This window comes from Thalassophryne amazonica, chromosome 14, assembly GCF_902500255.1.
Source record: "Thalassophryne amazonica chromosome 14, fThaAma1.1, whole genome shotgun sequence".
NCBI lineage: Eukaryota > Metazoa > Chordata > Actinopteri > Batrachoidiformes > Batrachoididae > Thalassophryne > Thalassophryne amazonica.
Window position 1 is genome coordinate 69,152,757 of NC_047116.1, and position 19,950 is coordinate 69,172,706.

The following is a 19,950-nucleotide window of genomic DNA, read 5'->3' on the forward strand; positions in this document are numbered from 1 at the left end:
AAGCAACCATATATAAGATGCTGTATGTTTGGACAGTGTTTATTTATTCTATCCTTTGTACACTTTCAGGATTTACAAGAACATACTGCAATTTTGCGTTTTTTTTTTGGGGGGGGGGGGGGGGGGGTTTGCACTACACATCTGTCATTAAGGCTCCCTGTTAGTGACTTTTGTTGGTCTGCCAGTCTTTCTGCAGGCTAATAGCAGTGCTAGATGTCAGTGTCCTCTCTTGAATTCACTGTGTTGGTTGTCAGCTGCTCTGCTAATGGTGACTTGTGATTCCACATTGACCTGTTAGCATTCACTGAGATATAACAGCTTACTCCCATTAGACAAATCTTCATCAACACACCACTTCTGATTGTGCTTGTGAATGTTTCTGTGTAGGCTTTCAGTTGTCCAGGTGGTTTCCATAGTAGAGAAGTTTGAATCTTCGACTGGACTGACAGAAGTTTCCTCAGCTAAAATTCTTGCTCTGGTAGTCTGACTTCTGTCTTGACTCTTGCAGAGAAGAATAATTCTAAGAATAATTCTAAGAATAATTCTTCTCTTCGAAGCTTCTGTGATTTGAAGCGAAACGTCCTCACGTCAAGCAACCCAGTCAAGTTGAAGATTCAAACTTCTCTACTGTGCTTGTGAATGGTAACTTTTATCTGTGAGGCTTATCTTTCCACTCTATAGCACATGTACTTTCACTCTCAATTATACAACCCCTGGCAAAAATTATGGAATCACCGGCCTCGGAGGATGTTCATTCAGTTGTTTAATTTTGTAGAAAAAAAAGCAGATCACAGACATGACACAAAACTAAAGTCATTTCAAATGGCAACTTTCTGGCTTTAAGAAACACTATAAGAAATCAAGAAAAAAAGATTGTGGCAGTCAGTAATGGTTACTTTTTTAGACCAAACAGAGGAAAAAAATATGGAATCACTCAATTCTGAGGAAAAAAATATGGAATCACCCTGTAAATTTTCATCCCCAAAATTAACACCTGCATCAAATCAGATCTGCTCATTGACATTGACCCTCTGTGTCTTTTTGCAAGGAATGTTTTTGCAGTTTTTGCTCTATGGCAAGATGCATTATCATCTTGAAAAATAATTTCATCATCCCCAAACATCCTTTCAATTGTCCAAAATATTAACATAAACTTGTGCATTTATTGATGATGTAATGGCAGCCATCTCCCCAGTGCCTTTACCTGACATGCAGCCCCATATCATCAATGACTGTGGAAATTTACATGTTCTCTTCAGGCAGCCATCTTTATAAATCTCATTGGAAAGTCACCAAACAAAAGTTCCAGCATCATCACCTTGCCCAATGCAGATTCGAGATTCATCACTGAATATGACTTTCATCCAGTCATCCACAGTCCACAATTGCTTTTCCTTAGCCCATTGTAATCTTGTTTTTTTCTGTTTAGGTGTTAATGATGCCTTTCGTTTAGCTTTTCTGTATGTAAATCCCATTTTCTTTAGGCAGTTTCTTACAGTTCGGTCACAGACGTTGACTCCAGTTTCCTCCCATTCGTTCCTCATTTGTTTTTATGTACATTTTTCGATTTTTGAGACATATTGCTTTAAGTTTTCTGTCTTGACGCTTTGATGTCTTCCTTGGTCTACCAGTATGTTTGCCTTTAACAACCTTCCCATGTTGTTTGTATTTGGTCCAGAGTTTAGACACAGCTGACTGTGAACAACCAACATCTTTTGCAACATTGCGTGATGATTTACTCTCTTTTAAGAGTTTGATAATCCTCTCCTTTGTTTCAATTGACATCTCTCGTGTTGGAGCCATGATTCATGTCAGTCCACTTGGTGCAACAGCTCTCCAAGGTGTGTTCACTCCTTTTTAGATGCAGACTAACGAGCAGATCTGATATGATGCAGGTGTTAGTTTTGGGGATGAAAATTTACAGGGTGATTCCATAATTTTTTCCTCAGAATTGAGTGATTCCATATTTTTTTCCTCTGCTTGGTCTAAAAAAGTAACCGTTACTGACTGCCACAATCTTTTTTTCTTGATTTCTTATAGTGTTTCTTAAAGCCAGAAAGTTGCCATTTGAAATGACTTTAGTTTTGTGTCATGTCTCTGATCTGCTTTTTTTCTACAAAATTAAACAACTGAATGAACATCCTCCGAGGCCGGTGATTCCATAATTTTTGCCAGGGGTTGTACACACCATCGAATGTCGACGTGGTTGAGGACAAAGTCACTGTTTCCTCAGTGCAGGTTAACCTGGCAAGCTTTTCTCATGTTTTTGTGCCAGCAGAGGGGAGGAATAGGCTAATTAACGTGTGTTTTTCTTTCAGAATTCATTATTGTGTGCAATGAATAATACATCTGAAGAGGATGAGTGGGTTATAGGGTTTAGTGTGAGATGTTTTAGGGACTGGAAAAGGTCTGCTGTTTTGAAGGTGGAGGTTAGAAGGATTATTGTTGTGTGTTTACCTCTGGATTGAAATCTGTATGTGTAGACAGGAACACTGTCACCATCCTCATTAACAAGGAAGGCAATATGATGTATAATATGTGACATGCATACAAACGAAAATGGTCATATTGTGCAAACCTGGGCTTTATCCAAACTTTACAGTAAAATATGGTTTTCATGTGCGTACGTCATCATCCAATTCCCACAATTCTACAAGGCTGTTGCTCAAGAATTACATTTCTCCTGCTGGAGAGTAGCAGCTCCTTTCCATTTAAAACAACAGGCACAACAGCAGGTTGTTTCTTAAGCGCTGGTCACAACCCACCGTGCATTTTTTTTTTTCGCCGTACGATTTCTGCGGATGCCACGGCCACTACGTTTTTGTGAAAACGTACGGAGGCAGTAGCAAGAGGAGGGAGGGAGTACATTCAACGCACGTCTCTAGGAGTGTAACAATAAAGAGAGTTGACAATAAAGCAGTGTATGTGTGTGTGGGGTCGGCTTTTCTTTTGATGTGTGTGTTATGAGCGGAACTGGAGTGGCAGGTGTTTTTCGGCGTCGGCGATGCATGAGCATGTCCAGCCTGTTAGTGAAAAGTCACACAAGATGTGAAACACTGATAGAAGAATATATTCACTACACACTTGATTACCAGCTTTTTAAATTTCATAGTAATTGTGCTGCTTTGAATCTGTACTGAGGCAGTACTCACAACGTGCATCATCTGTACTGCTGTGAATCCGCAGCCTGACCGCAGTGAAGGTTCTGCATGCGCTAAAACCTCTACGGCGTGTCTGCGTGCTCCTAAATTCATACTGAGGCAGTACTTACAACGTGCGGATCTCCAAATTTAGCCCACGTTTTTGCAAATAGACTGCACGCACGTGCAAGTATGGCGGGTTGTGTCCACAGCTTTAGAGATCTGAAAATGTTTGGTTGCATTTTTCTTTACTTTTCTCATTTATTTATTTATTTATTTATCTATCAGGCTGTATCACTTTTTGTGAGCTATCTTCTAATCTAACCTGTAAAGGATTTTAGATTAGATTAGATTAGATTAGATTAGATTCCATTACATTATATTACATAAAACTTTATTAATCCCTTGGGAAGACTCCCACAGGGAAACGCAGGAATTTTAGCGCAACTGATGATCCCCAAACAGAGAGCAACAAAAAAGTGTGAGTCAAAAATTCTATAAGGGCCTCTTCACACCTAGTGTAAATTTGGTTGATTTGCGCATAAAGTGCGCATGAAGCAGGAATCGTGTGCAAAATGTGGAAAATCGTAGCTGCCTCGTACACCTGTTGCTACATCTATTTACCCACACCAGTGGCTGAAAAACAGAGTGTGCGCTGTGCGAGCCCATCGATCCCTCTCATGGCAGGTGTCGGCCAAATTCCAGGTGACACGCGCAAACATCTAAAGCCCCTTTCACACCGGGGCTGCTCCCAGTTGCGTCGTGCGTCGTTATGATGATGCCAGATGCAACCTAGTGCGGAGACGATGCAGCTCGGCGCCACAACAGCGTGAGGGGCGCAATCAAAAATTAAACATATTTAATTTTTTTTGTGCCTCCTCTGCTTGACGCAGAATTAAGTGGTCTCAGCGTAAGTCAGAGCAACAGGACGGTACTCAGCGTGACTGGAAGACACACCCTCACAAGACAACATTACCCAAAGCCAATTTATGTTTCCTGCAGTGTTCCATTGTTCCCGAAGTATAAATCACGCAGGATTGTTTTTATACCGTGTACTCAATGCAGTAAAAACTACACGCTTAAAAAAAAGACCACAGGAAAAAAAATGCTGATTGCAGCTGCTGCTCCTTCTCTGTGTGGAGCTGTCTGGTGAAAAGAGGCACTGTGAAGCAGCGTCTTCTCTCAAAAATGTGTTTAAATAAAATCCATAAAAGTCCTGCTCACAGACTGATTGCCAAAGACATCCAGTAAAACGTCCGGACATCTCCAGTCCACTCACGGACGGTTCGTTCACGCGCACACATGTGAACACTTAAAAGAAAAAAAAAAACTGTCTGGCTGCAAGCAGTTAGTTCCTTGCTCTCCCCTCAATCTCTCTCATCTATGTTACTGCTGCAAATAAGCATTTCAACACCTGTGAAAATCAATGTTAATATTTGGTACAGTAGCCTTTGTTTGCAATTACAGAGGTCAAATGTTTCCTGTAGTTTTTCACCAGGTTTGCACACAATGCAGCAGGGATTTTGGCCCATTCCTCCACACAGATCTTCTCTAGATCAGCCAGGTTACTGGGCTGTCACTGAGAAACACGGAGTTTGAGCTCCCTCCAAAGATTTTCTATTGGGTTTAGGTCTGGAGACTGGCTAGGCCACTCCAGAACCTTGATATGCTTCTTACGGAGCCACTCCTTGGTTATCCTGGCTGTGTGCTTCGAGTCATTGTCATGTTGGAAGACCCGTCCATGACCCATCTTCAGTGCTTTAATTGAGGGAAGGACGTTGGTCCCCAAAATCTTGCAATACATGGCCCCAATCATCCTCTCCTTAATACAGTGCACTCGTCCTGTCCCATGTGCAGAAAAACACCCCCAAAGCATGATGCTTCCACCCCCTTGCTTCACAGTAGGGACGGTGATTTTGGGATGGTACTCACCATTCTTCTTCTTCCAAACACGGCGAGTGGAATTAAGCCCAAAAAGTTCTATTTTGGTCTCATCTGACCACATAACTTTCTCCCATGACTCCTCTGGATCATTCAAATGATCATGGGCAAACTTAAGATAGGCCTGGACGTGTGCTGATTTAAGCAGGGGAACCGTCCATGCCATGCATGATTTTAACCCATGACGTCTTAGTGTATTACCCACAGTAACCTTGGAAACAGTGGTGCCAGCTCCCTTCAGGTCATTGACCAGCTCCTCCCGTGCAGTTCTGGGCTGATTCCTCACCTTTCTTAGGATTACTGATACACCACAAGTTGGGATCTTGCATGGAACCCCAGTCCGAGGGAGATTGACAGTCATGTTTAGCTTCTTCCATTTTCTAATAATTGCTCCAACAGTTGATCTTTTTTCATCAAGCTGCTTGGCAATTGCCCCGTAGCCCTTTCCATCCTTGTGGAGGTCTACAATTTTGTCTCTGGTGTCTTTGGACAGCTCTTTGGTCTTAGCCATATTAGTAGTTGGAGTCTTACTGGTTATGTGGGGTGGACAGGTGTCTATGCAGCTAAGGACCTCAAATAGGTGCTTTGAATTTGGAATAATAAGTGGAGTGGAGGTGGACGTTTTAGATTGGCAGGTGTTCAAATACTTATTTGCAGCAGTAACATGCAAATAAATTATTAAAAAATCATACATTGTGATTTCCGGTGTGATTTTTTTTTTTTTTTTATTATGTCTCTCACAGTGGACATGCACCTAAGGTGAAAATTTCAGACCCCTCCATGATTTCTAAGTGGGAGAACTTGCAAAATCACAGGGTGTTCAAATACTTATTTTCCTCACTGTATGTAGCGGGATGAAGGTCCTGGGACCTGATTGAAAAGGCGTTCCCGCTAACGTGGCTAACGGGGAATTCCCCTTTGGCTGACCTGGTAGAGGAATGGTCTTTAGTGTGAGCCGTCTGGGGTTCGATCCCACTGCCATCCCGGCCACAAAGGTCCTACGGCCACACTATCATTTTAAATTAATTTTATTAGCAATGGAATGGGTCTCAGCCTGAACTTTATCTAAATTCTGGGTCTGTTAGTGAAGCTTAGGGCTAGCGGCTCGCGATTACCTTAGTGTTTTCTCTCCTTTCCTGTTGATTTAGTGCTTCTGAATTATACCTTAAGGGTAGTTATTCCGGCCGACTGATTCTGCTCTTTTTCTCTCTGTCCGAAATGCGGATAGCATAGCAGAGAATTGCAGGATTGAAGGCTACAGACTGCAGGGCGCTGGAATGACTGTGAGATGCCATGCCTGAAGCTGATGCAACACACTACAATCTGTGTTTGGATTGGACTCTGCCGTGGGAACAAGCCCACCTATGGCACTGCCAAGACATTCAATAGATGCAGACCTAGCACCACAGGGTGCCAGATTGACTTCAGGATGCCCTGCCAGTTGCTCCAATGACTGGAGCCCTACCTGTGTTGAAAGACCCACATGGACTGCTTTTAAATTTCAATTAAGGACTGTTTTTGTTGATCATCTGTTTTTTGCCTGTTTCTGTTTCTTCTGTTAGTTAAGAAATCATTGTAAAATTCATAAAAATCTTTTAACTGTTAGAATCGCCTAAGCAGTGGGCCAACCCTCTGAGTCTGGCCTGCTTGAGGTTTCTTCCTCATTATCATCAGGTGGAGCTTTTCCTTACCACTGTCGGCTGTGTGCTTGCTCAAGGGGTTTGATAAAGTTCGACCTAACTCATCTGAAGCGCCTCGAGGCAGCATTGTTGTGATTTGGTGCTATACAACAAAAATAAAATAAATATGTTTTCTAGAAGTTAAGAGCACACTGAAGCACGCTGATATATGTGGTAAAAGGTCAGAAAATTTGGGGCATGCACAATATTTTTGACGTTTGCCAGCGTATGGCTGATAAGTTGTAGGTAAGTTATGTGATTGTTGACGTGTTTCTTTTAAGTTACTCATAAGTCAAAATTTGTCCATTGATGCTGTCCATTGATTAGCTCAACAACTGAAAGCTTCAGTGCTCATGCGAACAGTTGACTGGTTCAAATATTAAAACCATTTACACATGGAGTAAATATAAGTCTTTATCTTACCTGTTTGTTTTAGCTTGATTCATCGTCACAGCTTGATGAAAATGTATCCACATATAGTATCCTGATTTTGGAAAATGACGTCTGAAAATACTGCTTGTCATGGCTGAAGAAATGTAGCATTTTTGGAAACATGTTTTTATTAACTGCACGCTATAAAGCATTAGTAAAGCATTTATAAAGTGAAAGTAAATACTTAAATAACTACTTGTAAAACATTTACAAAGCATTCTTTTTTAACTAGGGATGAGCGAGTACACCACTATCAACCATCTAAATTATCTGTATCCGTATCTGTACTTGTAGTGGGCAGGGCCTAAAGTGGGTGTGGTTTAACCCAAAATGGCTGGGGGTTAAATCAGTACATTATTTTAAGTCTGAAATTGATATGGATAGATCAGAAGTTGCAATATTTATTGTTTATTTGAAAACAACTTACGGAACAGCCTCAAAATTGAGATTCAAATCAATGTCTTTGATCACAAAAGTTAAAAGTAAGAGAACTATTTATAGAACAAGTTTTTTATTAACTCAGAACATGAATAATCTTAAGTGTATGAATGAATATTTACAGAACAGACTCGGAATTGAGATTCAATGTTTAATGATCACAATAGTAAAGTAACTATTTACCAGAACAAGTTTTTTATAAACTCAGAAGATGAATATTCTTAAGTGTAAGAATTAATAACAGAACAGCCTCAGAATTGATATTAAATGTAGTAGGAAGTTATAAACTACTAAGTATGCATGAACAAGAGTTGCCATACTCAACACAACTTTTGTTTTGTTTTTTTATTTTATTTTATGATCAGACTGTGATTTTTTTTTTATTATTTATTTATTTTTACTACCTAACATTCTTGGCATTTTTTCCACCAAAAGTTAAACAATATTGATTAAGGTGTGTGTGTGTCTTTGTGTGCATGTATGTGTGACTGAGTGACTGTGAGAGGGAGAGAGAGGTTGTTCGACTGACCAATTTATTTTTATGAACTGCAGTGAGAAAGTGTCAGATACTGCATGCAGTCATATTCAATAAAAAAAATAATAATATAGGCTACTTTGTGTGTTCAGCTATATGTGTGTATGTGTGTAAGTGGTCTGTAAGACTGTTTATTTTTTAATGATCTGTGCGAACTTGGTGATTCATGCAAACATCCAGTGATGGCAAACAGGGAAATAATATGTCAGCCTTGTTCACTGAATTCTTCTTAAAAGCACCGCATGAAGAGCAAACGGTGAATAAATAAATAAATAAATAAATAAATAAAAATTATGACCGGAGTGGAAGCAGTGACCAACGCGACACAAGCCATTTTCAGCTCTTTCTTGCCAAATGTACCGTGTACGATACGAAACAAGTTCACCAAGTAACTTTAAATATCATACAAACCGAAATAGAGGTGAGCTGAAGAAAACTTAAGGAGAGAGAGAGAGAGCAACGTGAGGTGGAATCAAGCCAAGCAAAGAGAGAGACAGATCCTGCCTGTCTGTGTGTGTGTGTGTGTGTGTGTGTGTGTGTGTGTGTGTGTGTGTGTGTGTGTGTGTGTGTGTGTGTGTGTGTGTGTGTGTGTGTGTGTGTGTGTGTGTGTGTGAAGATGCAGACAGATGTGTCTGTGTAGGGAGGGGTGGGTGCTGTGTGTGACTGGCCAGTCGCAGAGCGTGAAGACAGTGAGTTAGCCAATGAGAATTTTCGTTCAGCACGAGCACAGATAAAGATGAGTTTTATTCATATCATGCTTGTATTTGTCAAAAATGCTTTATCCATACCAGATATTCATCTGAAACAAGTATCTGGCTCAACCCTATTTTTAACTGTAAAACATTTACAAAGCATTCTTTTTATTAACTACTCACTGGTAAGAACATAAATAGATGCCTTAATAATTATTAAAAACAAAATATGTAATGTCTCTATGAAACATTACTAAATGTTTTTTTTTTAATTCTCCAAAAACCATTCAAGAAAAGTTGAACGTGAATAGCTCATATACATTGTGTAATGGGAGGGAATGCCAAAGCATATGTTACATGACGTCTATCATGGACATGACAGGCCGTCCAGATGTGCACACTGTGCTGGACAGAGATTGCACTACACTCCAGGCAGCCGTTCGAGCATTTTCCACCTCAGTTGCACTTCAACAATGTTGGATTGTGGTTGGGCAGGGGGGGTGGGGGTGGGGGGGCACATGACACACTGGCATGCCATTTGTGTTACTGGGGGGGGGAGCACACCACACACTCACACGCTATTTCATTTGTGTAGCGGGGGGAGACACTCGCATACCATATGTGTTGCTATGGGGGGGAGAGACACATAACACACTTGCATGCTATTTGTGTTGCTCGGGGGGGGGGAGCACACTCACGGACCACTTAGAAAATGCGGGGTCATTCGCACAGCCAGCTCAAAAGTGGTCACCTGCTCTCTACTTTCGTATTGGCAGTGCAAATGGCCCCACCTTTTTTAAGTGCCCAGCAAGTGGTGTTGGATGTTCATGGGTGGCACCTGGACTCTATACTCCAGCCGTGAGTGAGTCGAATGGCCATGATTGCGCCATTCAGCCAGGGTTCAATGTGACCGATGATTTTGAAAAGCCCCTCGGCCGTGGCACAATTTGTCTGACCTGTGTATGGCATACCGCGCAAATGTTGCGAGCACAATCAGATGGCAGTGCGACCTCATCTTGCATGCCATTTGAATAGGTTTCCAGCACGAGCAACATGCAAATGTAGAGTGCATGTGCTGTGGCTGAATGGTTGTGGCGACTGCTGTACGAGGCATTCGAGGCAGCTCTGAATTTTCACGAATGGCATTCGAATCCTCCTTCATGTACCATTCGGCCTCAATCGTCTTATGTGTGAAGGGGCCCTGAGACAAGCATATGAAATATTGGGAGAATAGTTTGGTCATATGAGGCCAAAATTTAACTCTTTCGATGCCGTGATATAAACCATGTCTGGAGATCAAATGGCACTGCACATCACCCCAAAAACACCACACCAACAAGTTTGGAGGTGGGAACATCCAACATGGTCTCACGGCAAGTCATGCTTCAGCAGCATGAAATATACATTAATCTCTATTGGTTTGTGATATTGGTGACGAAAAGCGCCTCATTTTCATCACGGCAGCACAAATTCATTCTCATTCATTCCGTGATGGCTGCACGAAATTAAAAGTGTAGCGGGGGGTCGGGGTGGTTAAGGTTAGGGTGGGGGGAAGGAGTCAAACTAGGTTATGGTTAAGGTTAGGGTTGGGATGGGAGTAGGGTTTGGAATAGTGAACTAAAAAAAGCTCTGTCATGAAAATTTGACTCCTTTCGTCACGGGAGCACGAAAAAAAAAAACGTGAGACTGGGCTGGAACATCATGTTGTAGGGCTCTTTTTCAGCATTCGAGTCATTCTTGATAAAAAATAATTTGCCGACCATCGACCAGGAGGATGATCAAATGATTGTAGACTTTTTGGCAAGACAATTATCCCAACCACACAGTCAAGGAAACTCTCAGTTGGTTTCAACGAATGAAAATAAAGCTGCTGGAATGGCCCAGCCAATCACCTGACAGAAAATCTATGAAAACAACTAAAGATCAGAGTTCACAGAAGAGGTCCACACAACCTTCAAGATTTGAAGACTGTGTAGAAGAATGGGCCAAAATCACACCTGAGCAATGCATGTGACGATGTTCTCCATACAGGAGGTGTCTTGAAGCTGTCTTTGCCAACAAAGACTTTTGTACGGATGTTGAGGGCCCTGTAACACCTTGATGATTTAGCCAGCATATGCCGACGTATGAAAAATGCATCATATATATTATGCAGCTGTCACACCTTGACGATTTAGCCAGCATATGCCTACAGCTCCATTTCCACGGTGCGGTCCAGGTCGATACTGCAATGTATGGTGTGGCTTGTAACAGTTAAGTCGGGCTTGGTTTGTGTTTCCACCGCTGGCAGAACACTTGTTTGGAAGGGGGAACACATAAATATTGGCAAGCACATCACTGAGCATGGGTACACTGTCATGCTGTGTCTCTGCTTCACACAGAGGGCAGACTGAGTAATTTAACATTTTTTGATTTAATTTTTTTAAGTTTGACTTGGTGGATCATCGGATTTATTTTCATCATATGTAGAATGCTGAAGAACTGACTGATGTCTGTGGTGAATGCTGACATGAATGAATGAGGCGCAGTGACTCTTTAAACTTTTAAAATAAGTAAATTTTCTTGTTGTGCACAAAGTGTCAGCAATCTCTGTTCAGGTTAAGAAATGCACAAAGCACAGAGGGACTTCTTTAAAAATGCGGTAACACTTTATATTAACTGCATGCTATAAAGCATTAGTAAAGCATTTAGTGTAAGTAAAGTGTAAGTAAATGCTTAAGCACCTACTTGTAAAACATTTACAAGCATCCTTTTTAATTAGCTACTCATTGGAAAGAACATAAATAGATGGCTTAATAATTATTAATAACAAAATATGTAATGTCTTTATAAAACATGTATAAATGATTTTTTTTAATTCTCTGCAAACATTTAAGAAAAGTTGATCATTAATGGTTCATCATTTACAAATGTAAAATCAGACACTATTCATTCTTCTTCTTTGTCTTTCGGCTGTTCCCATTAGGGGTCGCCACAGCAGATCAATCGTTTCCATCTCACCCTGTCCTCTGTATCTTCCTCTGTCACACCAACCACCTGCATGTCCTCCATCAGCACATCCATAAACCTCCTCTTTGGCCTTCCTCTTCTCCTCCTGCCTGGTGGCTCCATCCTCAGCATCCTTCTCCCTATATACCCTGGATCCCTCCTCTGCACATGTCCAAACCATCTCAATCTCGCCTCTCTGACTTTGTCTCCAAACCGTTCCACCTGAGCTGTCCCTCTGATATGTTCATTGGTAATCTTGTCCATTCTCATCACTCCCAAAGAGAATCACAACATCTTCAGCTCTGCCACCTCCAGCTCTGCCTCCCGTCTTTTTGTTAGTGCCACCGTCTCTAAGCCGTACAACATAGCTGGTCTCACTACTGTCTTGTAAACTTTTCCCTTCACTCTTGCTGATATTCTTCGGTCTCAAATCACTCCTGCCACCTTTCTCCACCCACTCCACCCTGCCTGATCACTCCATCACTGATCATTTCATACTTTTTGTTGGTTTGTTGCACAAATCCAAATAAAAAAATCCATTTAAATTGTGGGTGCTAATGCAAAATAAGAAAGAAAATACCCCTCGGGAAAAAAAACCTGAGGGAATGAATAATTTGCAAGGCACTGTACTGTAAAGTCATCATCAAAGCATGTTTTTGACTGTGTAATTTTTTCCTGTATTTTTTGTTTCACTGTGTTAAAGCACTTTTTTGTTCCTCAAGAAATTAACATTTTAGTAAATACAGTGAATATACCAAATTGCTTCATTTGGACAGTGCAGTGGTACAAGCAGGTAGAGTGATTTCCTCCAAAGAAAAAGGTTTCTGATTCAAAACCACATTTGCTCTGTTCTCTATGCACAGATGATGACAAAATTATTAGCACCCTATGAAATTTAAAGGTTTCTTCAAAAGTTTCCAAAGTGCCTTTTTGACAGAGCAAGAAAGTTTCAACATAGCATTATTTGATTGGTTTTATTTTGGATGCTTGCATTATTTTACTTTGCACACAGAAACAAAATTATTTCGCAAAAACCAAATCTACCCGGGTTAACATTATTAGACCTTAATAATTGACCTTTTTGTTGTTCCACAGTAAAAACCACTGTTGTGTAATGATGTGCTTTAATGTTGTAATGCACCAAGCTTGCAAAATCAAGTTAAAACTGATGGTTATCTTCCAGTGAATGCAGTATAAAAACTTCAGTAAGGGTTTGCATTGTCACTTGAGAAAGCATCATGGGAAAAAACAAAACAAATCAGTTTAGAAGGAAGGAATTTTTCAGTTGGAAAGAAATTATCCTGGTCAACGAAGCTAAGGGTAATGTTACATAGCAGCAAAGATGCGTGGATAATGTGGATGGTAATGCAAAAACGAGGATGGAAGTTAAATCTATGCATGGACCACTAGAGGTGGGCGATACCGGGAATTTTGGTATTGATCTGATACCAAGTAAATACAGGCCCAGTATCAGTGATATCAATACTGATACCAATACTTTTTTCATATTTAAGCTTCATAGATCCAAAGGATCCAAAAGACCTAGGATAGAATTTCACCAAACATTGTAAGTGACAACAAAATACTTTATTATCACAATCAACATTTTTGTTTAAAAAACTATCACTCAACACAACTTAAAACAAAATCTCCTGGCATAGAGGGCAGACAAACCACAATACAAGGGTGCGCTGCTTTGTGTTGTGTGACCCAGCACAGTGCTGCTCTTACAGACAGAGAGTAGACTTTGATGAATCTGCGTGCACAGCAGTCAGTGCGTGCGGGAGAGAAAAAAACCTTGAGTATCGATCTTTTTACATGAGGATCATTCAATATCAGTACCAGCGTTGGTATCGATATTATCAATATTAGGATCAATCTGCCCACCTCTATGGACCACCTGTCATTTAAAAAGTTGTGTTTAATGGAGCAATTTCAGCAGGGAGAGAGAGAGGGAGAGAGAGAGAGAGAGAGAGAGAGAGATTTAAAAAAGTAAAAAAAAGTGCTGAAGATAATTCATCTAAACATTTCTACAAGCTAATATTTTCAAATCAAACACAATATTTACAGTATTTCTTGTATTTGAAACAATATTTTGGCCAGATCCAGCTGTTTATTATGGCTGACATTGTAACATGAAGCATTCTTGTTTGGATTAGCAACTGCTCCAATTATTAATAGATTATTAGACTCCAAGTAAAAGTAACATGTTGGGACTTTACGAATAAAATGAAACATGCACCCTGTGTCTCCATAAAGACTGATGTTTCTTCTTATTACACACAGGGGGCGCTGGTCACAGCCTGTGCAGACGATACGCTACACTTGTGGAATCTCCGACAGAGGCGACCAGCTGTTCTGCATTCGCTCAAGTTCAACAGGGAGAGGTAAGCATAGGGCAGCACAAGAGTATACACATGCACACGGGTACACACAAAAACACAAAATTAACCAGTGAACTGACAATTATGAACTCAGGTCAGCAAATGCCAAATGAATGTCATTTTTATTTCATACTAGATTTCTGATTGAGTTATGCAGTTGAATGGTTCAGCAAATTTTATCTTTTTGGTCTCATCCAATAAGCACAGGTTGTAACTTAGTGACATTCAGACATACTTTGGATGTGAGGCATTGTCTGTGTGAACTTAATTATCATAAATAAATATTCAAAGTCATGACAGCAGGATTAATTTATTCTGTGAAAACACTAACTCAATATTAGCCTGACGTTGTTCAGTTGGCAGTGTTGACAAATTACTAAACAAAGCCTATTTTCAAATGGCCTACTTGCTAGCTAGCCAGGATAGCTAGCTTATGGCCCCTTCACACATAACATGAAGTTGGGCGAATGAAGCCAAGACCGGCTGAAAAAAACTGAATTGGCGAACCTCAAAAACTTCCAGCCACTATCGGGAGGGACAGACTGTCGGACAGCCGTGTATGGATGCTGTGCGATCTCACAGGGATGGTTTTATGCACACAAACACAGTGGGTCCACGTGAGATGTCTGACACCACATCGTGCTCACACAGCAACGGAAGCAATTAAATGTTGTACAAATGTACAGAAATCGACAAAAATGTGTAAGGACAAAATAATGAGAGAGCAGACAACATTATAAGAATGAAGACTACTGTTTAAATGTAAGGCAATCATGTTACTGTTAATAATGTGTAACTGATGCCTGATGACTTGATGGTCTATGTTGGAAATGATGAAACCAATGGATTTTTATTATATCTGTTAAAATAGTTAATTCCTGTTATAAAGAGCAGACACCATGAGAATTATCATCCTTTTGTTCCTTTATGTTCATGAACCATGGCTGTGGATGTAAACAAGGAATTAATGAACTGACATGAATGAATTGATGCACTCATATCACGAACACATCATCCAGCTCCGTGCGTCCAGCTGTTCAGCGTGTGGCATGCCGAAAGACACCATGTCATGTGGACTATAATTCACGTGGTGGATGTGATATTTGGATCACCAACCAACTGGCCGTTCACATGATCAGATGGATATTTTCACATGGGGCAGCCTTGCTGATGGTGTCTGCAGTGCACACTGAGCTGCAGCTGAACGCATTGCAAAGGTGATATGTGTTTTAATTTTTTTACCATGTCAGAAGAGCATGGTGACACGTGCATTGTGGTGACATGTTGAGAGGTGATGTTGTTCATGGCTTCTTTCAATCACCTGGACTGCAGCTCAAAAGTGGTCACCTGCTCTCTACTTTTGTGCTGGCTGTGTGCATGGCCCCGCATTTTCTAAGTGCCCCACGAGTGGCGCTGGATGTTCATGGGTGGCACCTGGACTCCGGCCGACAGCGGGTGAAATGGGTAATCTCCCACCATTCTCCGTCATTCAGCAGCTGATGTGAAGTCTGCCTCGATTGCACCATTTGGCCAGGGTTTGACACATCCGATGATTTCGTGCAGCCCCTCAGCCGCAGCACGATCCAACCTGCATTCAACATGCCGTATGAATGTTGTGAGCATGATCAGATGGTAGTGTGACTTCATCTTGGCCGCCGTTCAAATGGGTGTCCGGGACGAATGACACACGAATGTAGAGTGTGTGTGCTGTGGTCGAATGTTTGTGCCGATTTCTGTTGGGTTTGAGGCGGCTCCGAAATTCAGTCATTCAAATCCTCCTTCGAGCGCCATTTGGCGTCAATCGTGTTATGTGTGAAGGGGCCATTAGTGAGCCATTGTAATTACTAAAGAGAAGAAAAGAAGACTTGAATGGACAAATAAAGCCGACAGAGCTAGTTAGGGTGGTCAGTATCTGAATAATAGTTTGATCATTTGCAGGAAATATATTGTACTACTCAAGTCTTGTTTACAACTGATTGCAAACTATGTGATTGTTTTTGGAGCATTAGAGTAGGTGAATCTTTGGGTTCCTATTGAATCTTGAGTCCTACTGAGCAGGCACACAGCTCAGAAAAAAAGTTAGGAAAAGGGATTTTTTTTTTTTTCTGGAGATTGATGGACTCGTACCAAGGCCCCGTCTGCACTTATCATGAGGCAGCCTGGGGCAGGTCATGCACAACCCAGTGCAATTCCAGCTGAATTTGACAATTCACCTTACATATTACAATCATTTTACATATTCAGCATGAGAATTGGACACTGAGGTACTTAAATCTTGCAACAGGCCATCAAGGTGACCAGAGGTCCCGTCAAACTCCCCCAAATTTTGGACTTGTTCAAAATTGGCACAAGTTTAAACATTCTTACCCATTTTGTGCTGATCAGTGCTGAGCAGCATGCAAACCTACCCCCAGGACCCACAGGAGCCGGACTCCTTTGGAAAACACAAGACGTTTTTTTCAAGAGTTCACTGTGGAAAAATTTGATGAAGTTGTGTTATGTGAAAGCAAACTAATATGCATTATATTGTACTTTTTACTTCTGCCACCAAAGATGAACATGTTTACCAATGGACCCAAAATATTAGCACAAGTTGCATGAATGAGTGTTTTGCAATTGCACAATTTCTTAGTGTTCCCCTCAAAAACTGATTTGTCAGAGAATGCAGCCTATTGCATTGGAATTCATTGATGTTTTCACTGACATTTGATCCTAATATTATATATATATAACAAGGTTGTGACAAATTTTGACAGTTTGACACTCATTACCCACATTGCACTGCATTTTAACATACATTCTTGGATTTGCCCATAACCACACCAGCTGTCCCTGCACTGTAATGCTGTACCTGATATCCACTTGCCTTTGGCTCCTTGATACAATCACCATGTTTTCCATCTTTCCATGACCTCTTAACTGCAGTTTAAATGAGCTCTTTCAGCAACCATTTACCAATGACAGTGCTCTCTCGTCTCCAGAATCCTGGTGACAGCAGAGCTTTTTTGGGCATCTTAATGCCTTGCAATCCACTGTGCCCGGACTGCTGTACCAGTCCTGAGAGTCAGCAGGCTTGAAGATTTTTCACCTAAGAAGACACTTAATTAGATCAGTGTGGAAAACAGTAATGCAGAATCTTGACAGGACAAGGCCAAGCGTTCTATCCTGCCTCTGATCATCTGTCACCCCTGTAGAAACAAGACACTAAGGATCTGCTGGATGTCATTTTCATTGAAGCTGTATAATTTGTGTGTGTTGAACTTGAGCTCCCTGTACGACCCTTTATCCTCACATGCCTGTGGAGGCAGACTGAAATTTAGAGAATTTCACAGTTGCTGCAAGTTTAATCATTCTGTCTGCTACTGCAAAAGCTGATATTTGCTGACATTTATACTCTAAATGAGCCACACAAGACAGAATAAATATAGACATTGTTAATCGTAATGACCATATGATACCTTTTTTTTTTCTTTTTTTTTTTGCTTTTAATTGCTTTGGTTGTACTTCAGAGTTAAAGGGCAAGTCTGGGATTTTTCTACCTCAATTTTTAGATGTTTTGGGGTTCAGCTTTTCACTCTGGACAAAAAGAATTTTAATAAGTCAAGTATTGAATTAGCGTACCTACAATGTCATAGAGTTAAATAGCTTTACAATGTAAACCTATGGGGCAAACTGAAAACCTCACAGTTAGCCACTTCCACCAAATTTGGAAAAAATGTTATTAGCCATGCCTAGAAGCACAGAGAAGATCCCTAAATAGGTAAACAGCCCCATGTTTACCCCAGTAAATGTAAAGTGACTCTTTAAAATGACAGGTTATTGAGGCAGCAACTTATTTTAGCCTTCTTCCCATTTGATGATGCTGCTCTGCACTAAATCAATAAAAGTCGATTGTCAGTGAATGGATCGTTGTTTGTTTGCCAACATGAATGAACCTACCATGTGTTATATGCACAACAAAGGTGTAATAATTATTTTTTGTCATTTCTCTTTATGATGAGTGAATTTTAGTTGCTCCAAATTACTATAGGAATTTGCTCAAAAACATAAATCAGATGATAATATGGACATTTTTCAGCTCAGTGTTTTTTTCTTAATACCATAATTTTCTACATTTTTGTGACTCGTTCAAGTTTAGGTCACTATTTTTAACCCTAACCATAAGCCCTTCACCCCACCACTATGGGTCACCCCACATTTCATGATTCCATTGAAAATGTAACATATTTTGTGACAGTATCATGAACTAATACATTAAATCCGTTTTTGTGACATCACAAACTTTTGTGAGATTGGGTTGAAATTTTTACGCCAAATGATAATGCTCATGAATTCAAGTGATTTGTACATTCCACTTATTATATTTGATAAACAACTGTATAAGACAATGGTCTGATTTACAAAAATCCCATATAATGAGAACTATATTGTGTGAAGTGTAAAATTTTACACATGGGGTTGTTGAACATTTTGTTGGTGATTCATACATGTCAACCCATTTGAGGGTCCACCAGTATAACCAAGTGAGAAAATCCATAAAATCAACACAAAATTCTTATAACCTCCAAATCGCACCAAAATCTGTTTCATTACAGTACACACAACCGCATAGAGGTGTCACATAACTGGGTTTTTGGTCCACAAATTATGAGTTGCCACAATGACATTAAAGTCAGGATCATTAGTATTTCCTCCACAGTTGAATTTCAAACAATAGCGATCTAGTATTCATGCGTCAAGCTGAATTTTATCAAACTGAATGTGTCAAATTTAGTTATTTTTTACAGAAACAAGAACTGTCTGTCACTAATGAAAATACATTAATAAAATCATGAAAAATAAATTGAATAAAGTTAATAAATATGAAATTGGTCACTGGATCCTTAAACGTTGGACACAATAAACTCTTCATGGTGGATCCTTGATCTTTGGACATAAATAGGAATAAACAAAATCTGTAGTTTTTGTCAAAAGCATTTCCTTTCAGACATTATTGGCATGAATGTCTTTCCATACATCTGAGCTGAGCTCTTACAGCTCACTGTGCTTCACGTCAGCATCAGTTTAATTCATAAAGAATGCAGGACGTCTGATTTTGGGAAGAAAAAACGTTTTAGTCGATTGTAGTTTCGTGTCTGTAATACAATGTTTTAAAGAGGTGTAATTTTATTTAAAGCGGCAATTCGTTTTGAAGTTATTAATTCCGACCGGACTCTGTCTCAGCAGACAACAGAACGGTGGACAATTCTCACTTCTTGACTACAACAAGACAAGAGTCCCAGTTAGTGACTTTAATCCACACAAAAGTGACTCACGATATTTTAATGGCTTTGACAGGAGTTAAGAAGCGGACTTGCCGTTTCTGAAGAGCAGCGAATCAAAGAACCAATGAGCTAGTGGATCGAAGCATTGCTTCATTTGGCTCACGCATCAAAGTGGAGTTGCGCTGCAGAAACAGCTGATTACAGAGCCGCTGCAGACCAAACCCTGAATATCCGTAAGACTTTATTTGTATGTCCGTATGACACTGAAACTCTGAAAAATCAGTATAATTAACAGACAATCCGTATAGGTTGACATGTATGGTGATTTACTAAAGCTAGTATGTCACTGACGCATCACTGGTGAAGAGGAGGCGGAGACACAAAATCTTGTAAAAACATGCAAAAATGCAATAACTTTCTCACATGGAATCTCACTTAATTGGTTCTCCCAACACGT

The 19,950-nt window shown here is 40.3% G+C and overlaps 1 protein-coding gene across 10 annotated transcripts in view; it reads left to right on the plus strand.

The window, feature by feature from the left end:
- Positions 1 to 19,950, plus strand: part of stxbp5l (syntaxin binding protein 5-like) — a 773,590-nt gene that overhangs the window by 361,505 nt on the left and 392,135 nt on the right. For all 10 annotated transcript variants that reach the window (XM_034186808.1, XM_034186799.1, XM_034186803.1 and 7 more), the window contains exon 4: positions 14,132 to 14,232. In XM_034186808.1, coding sequence (XP_034042699.1) covers positions 14,132 to 14,232 — 101 coding nt within the window. The remainder of the gene's footprint in view (positions 1 to 14,131; positions 14,233 to 19,950) is intronic.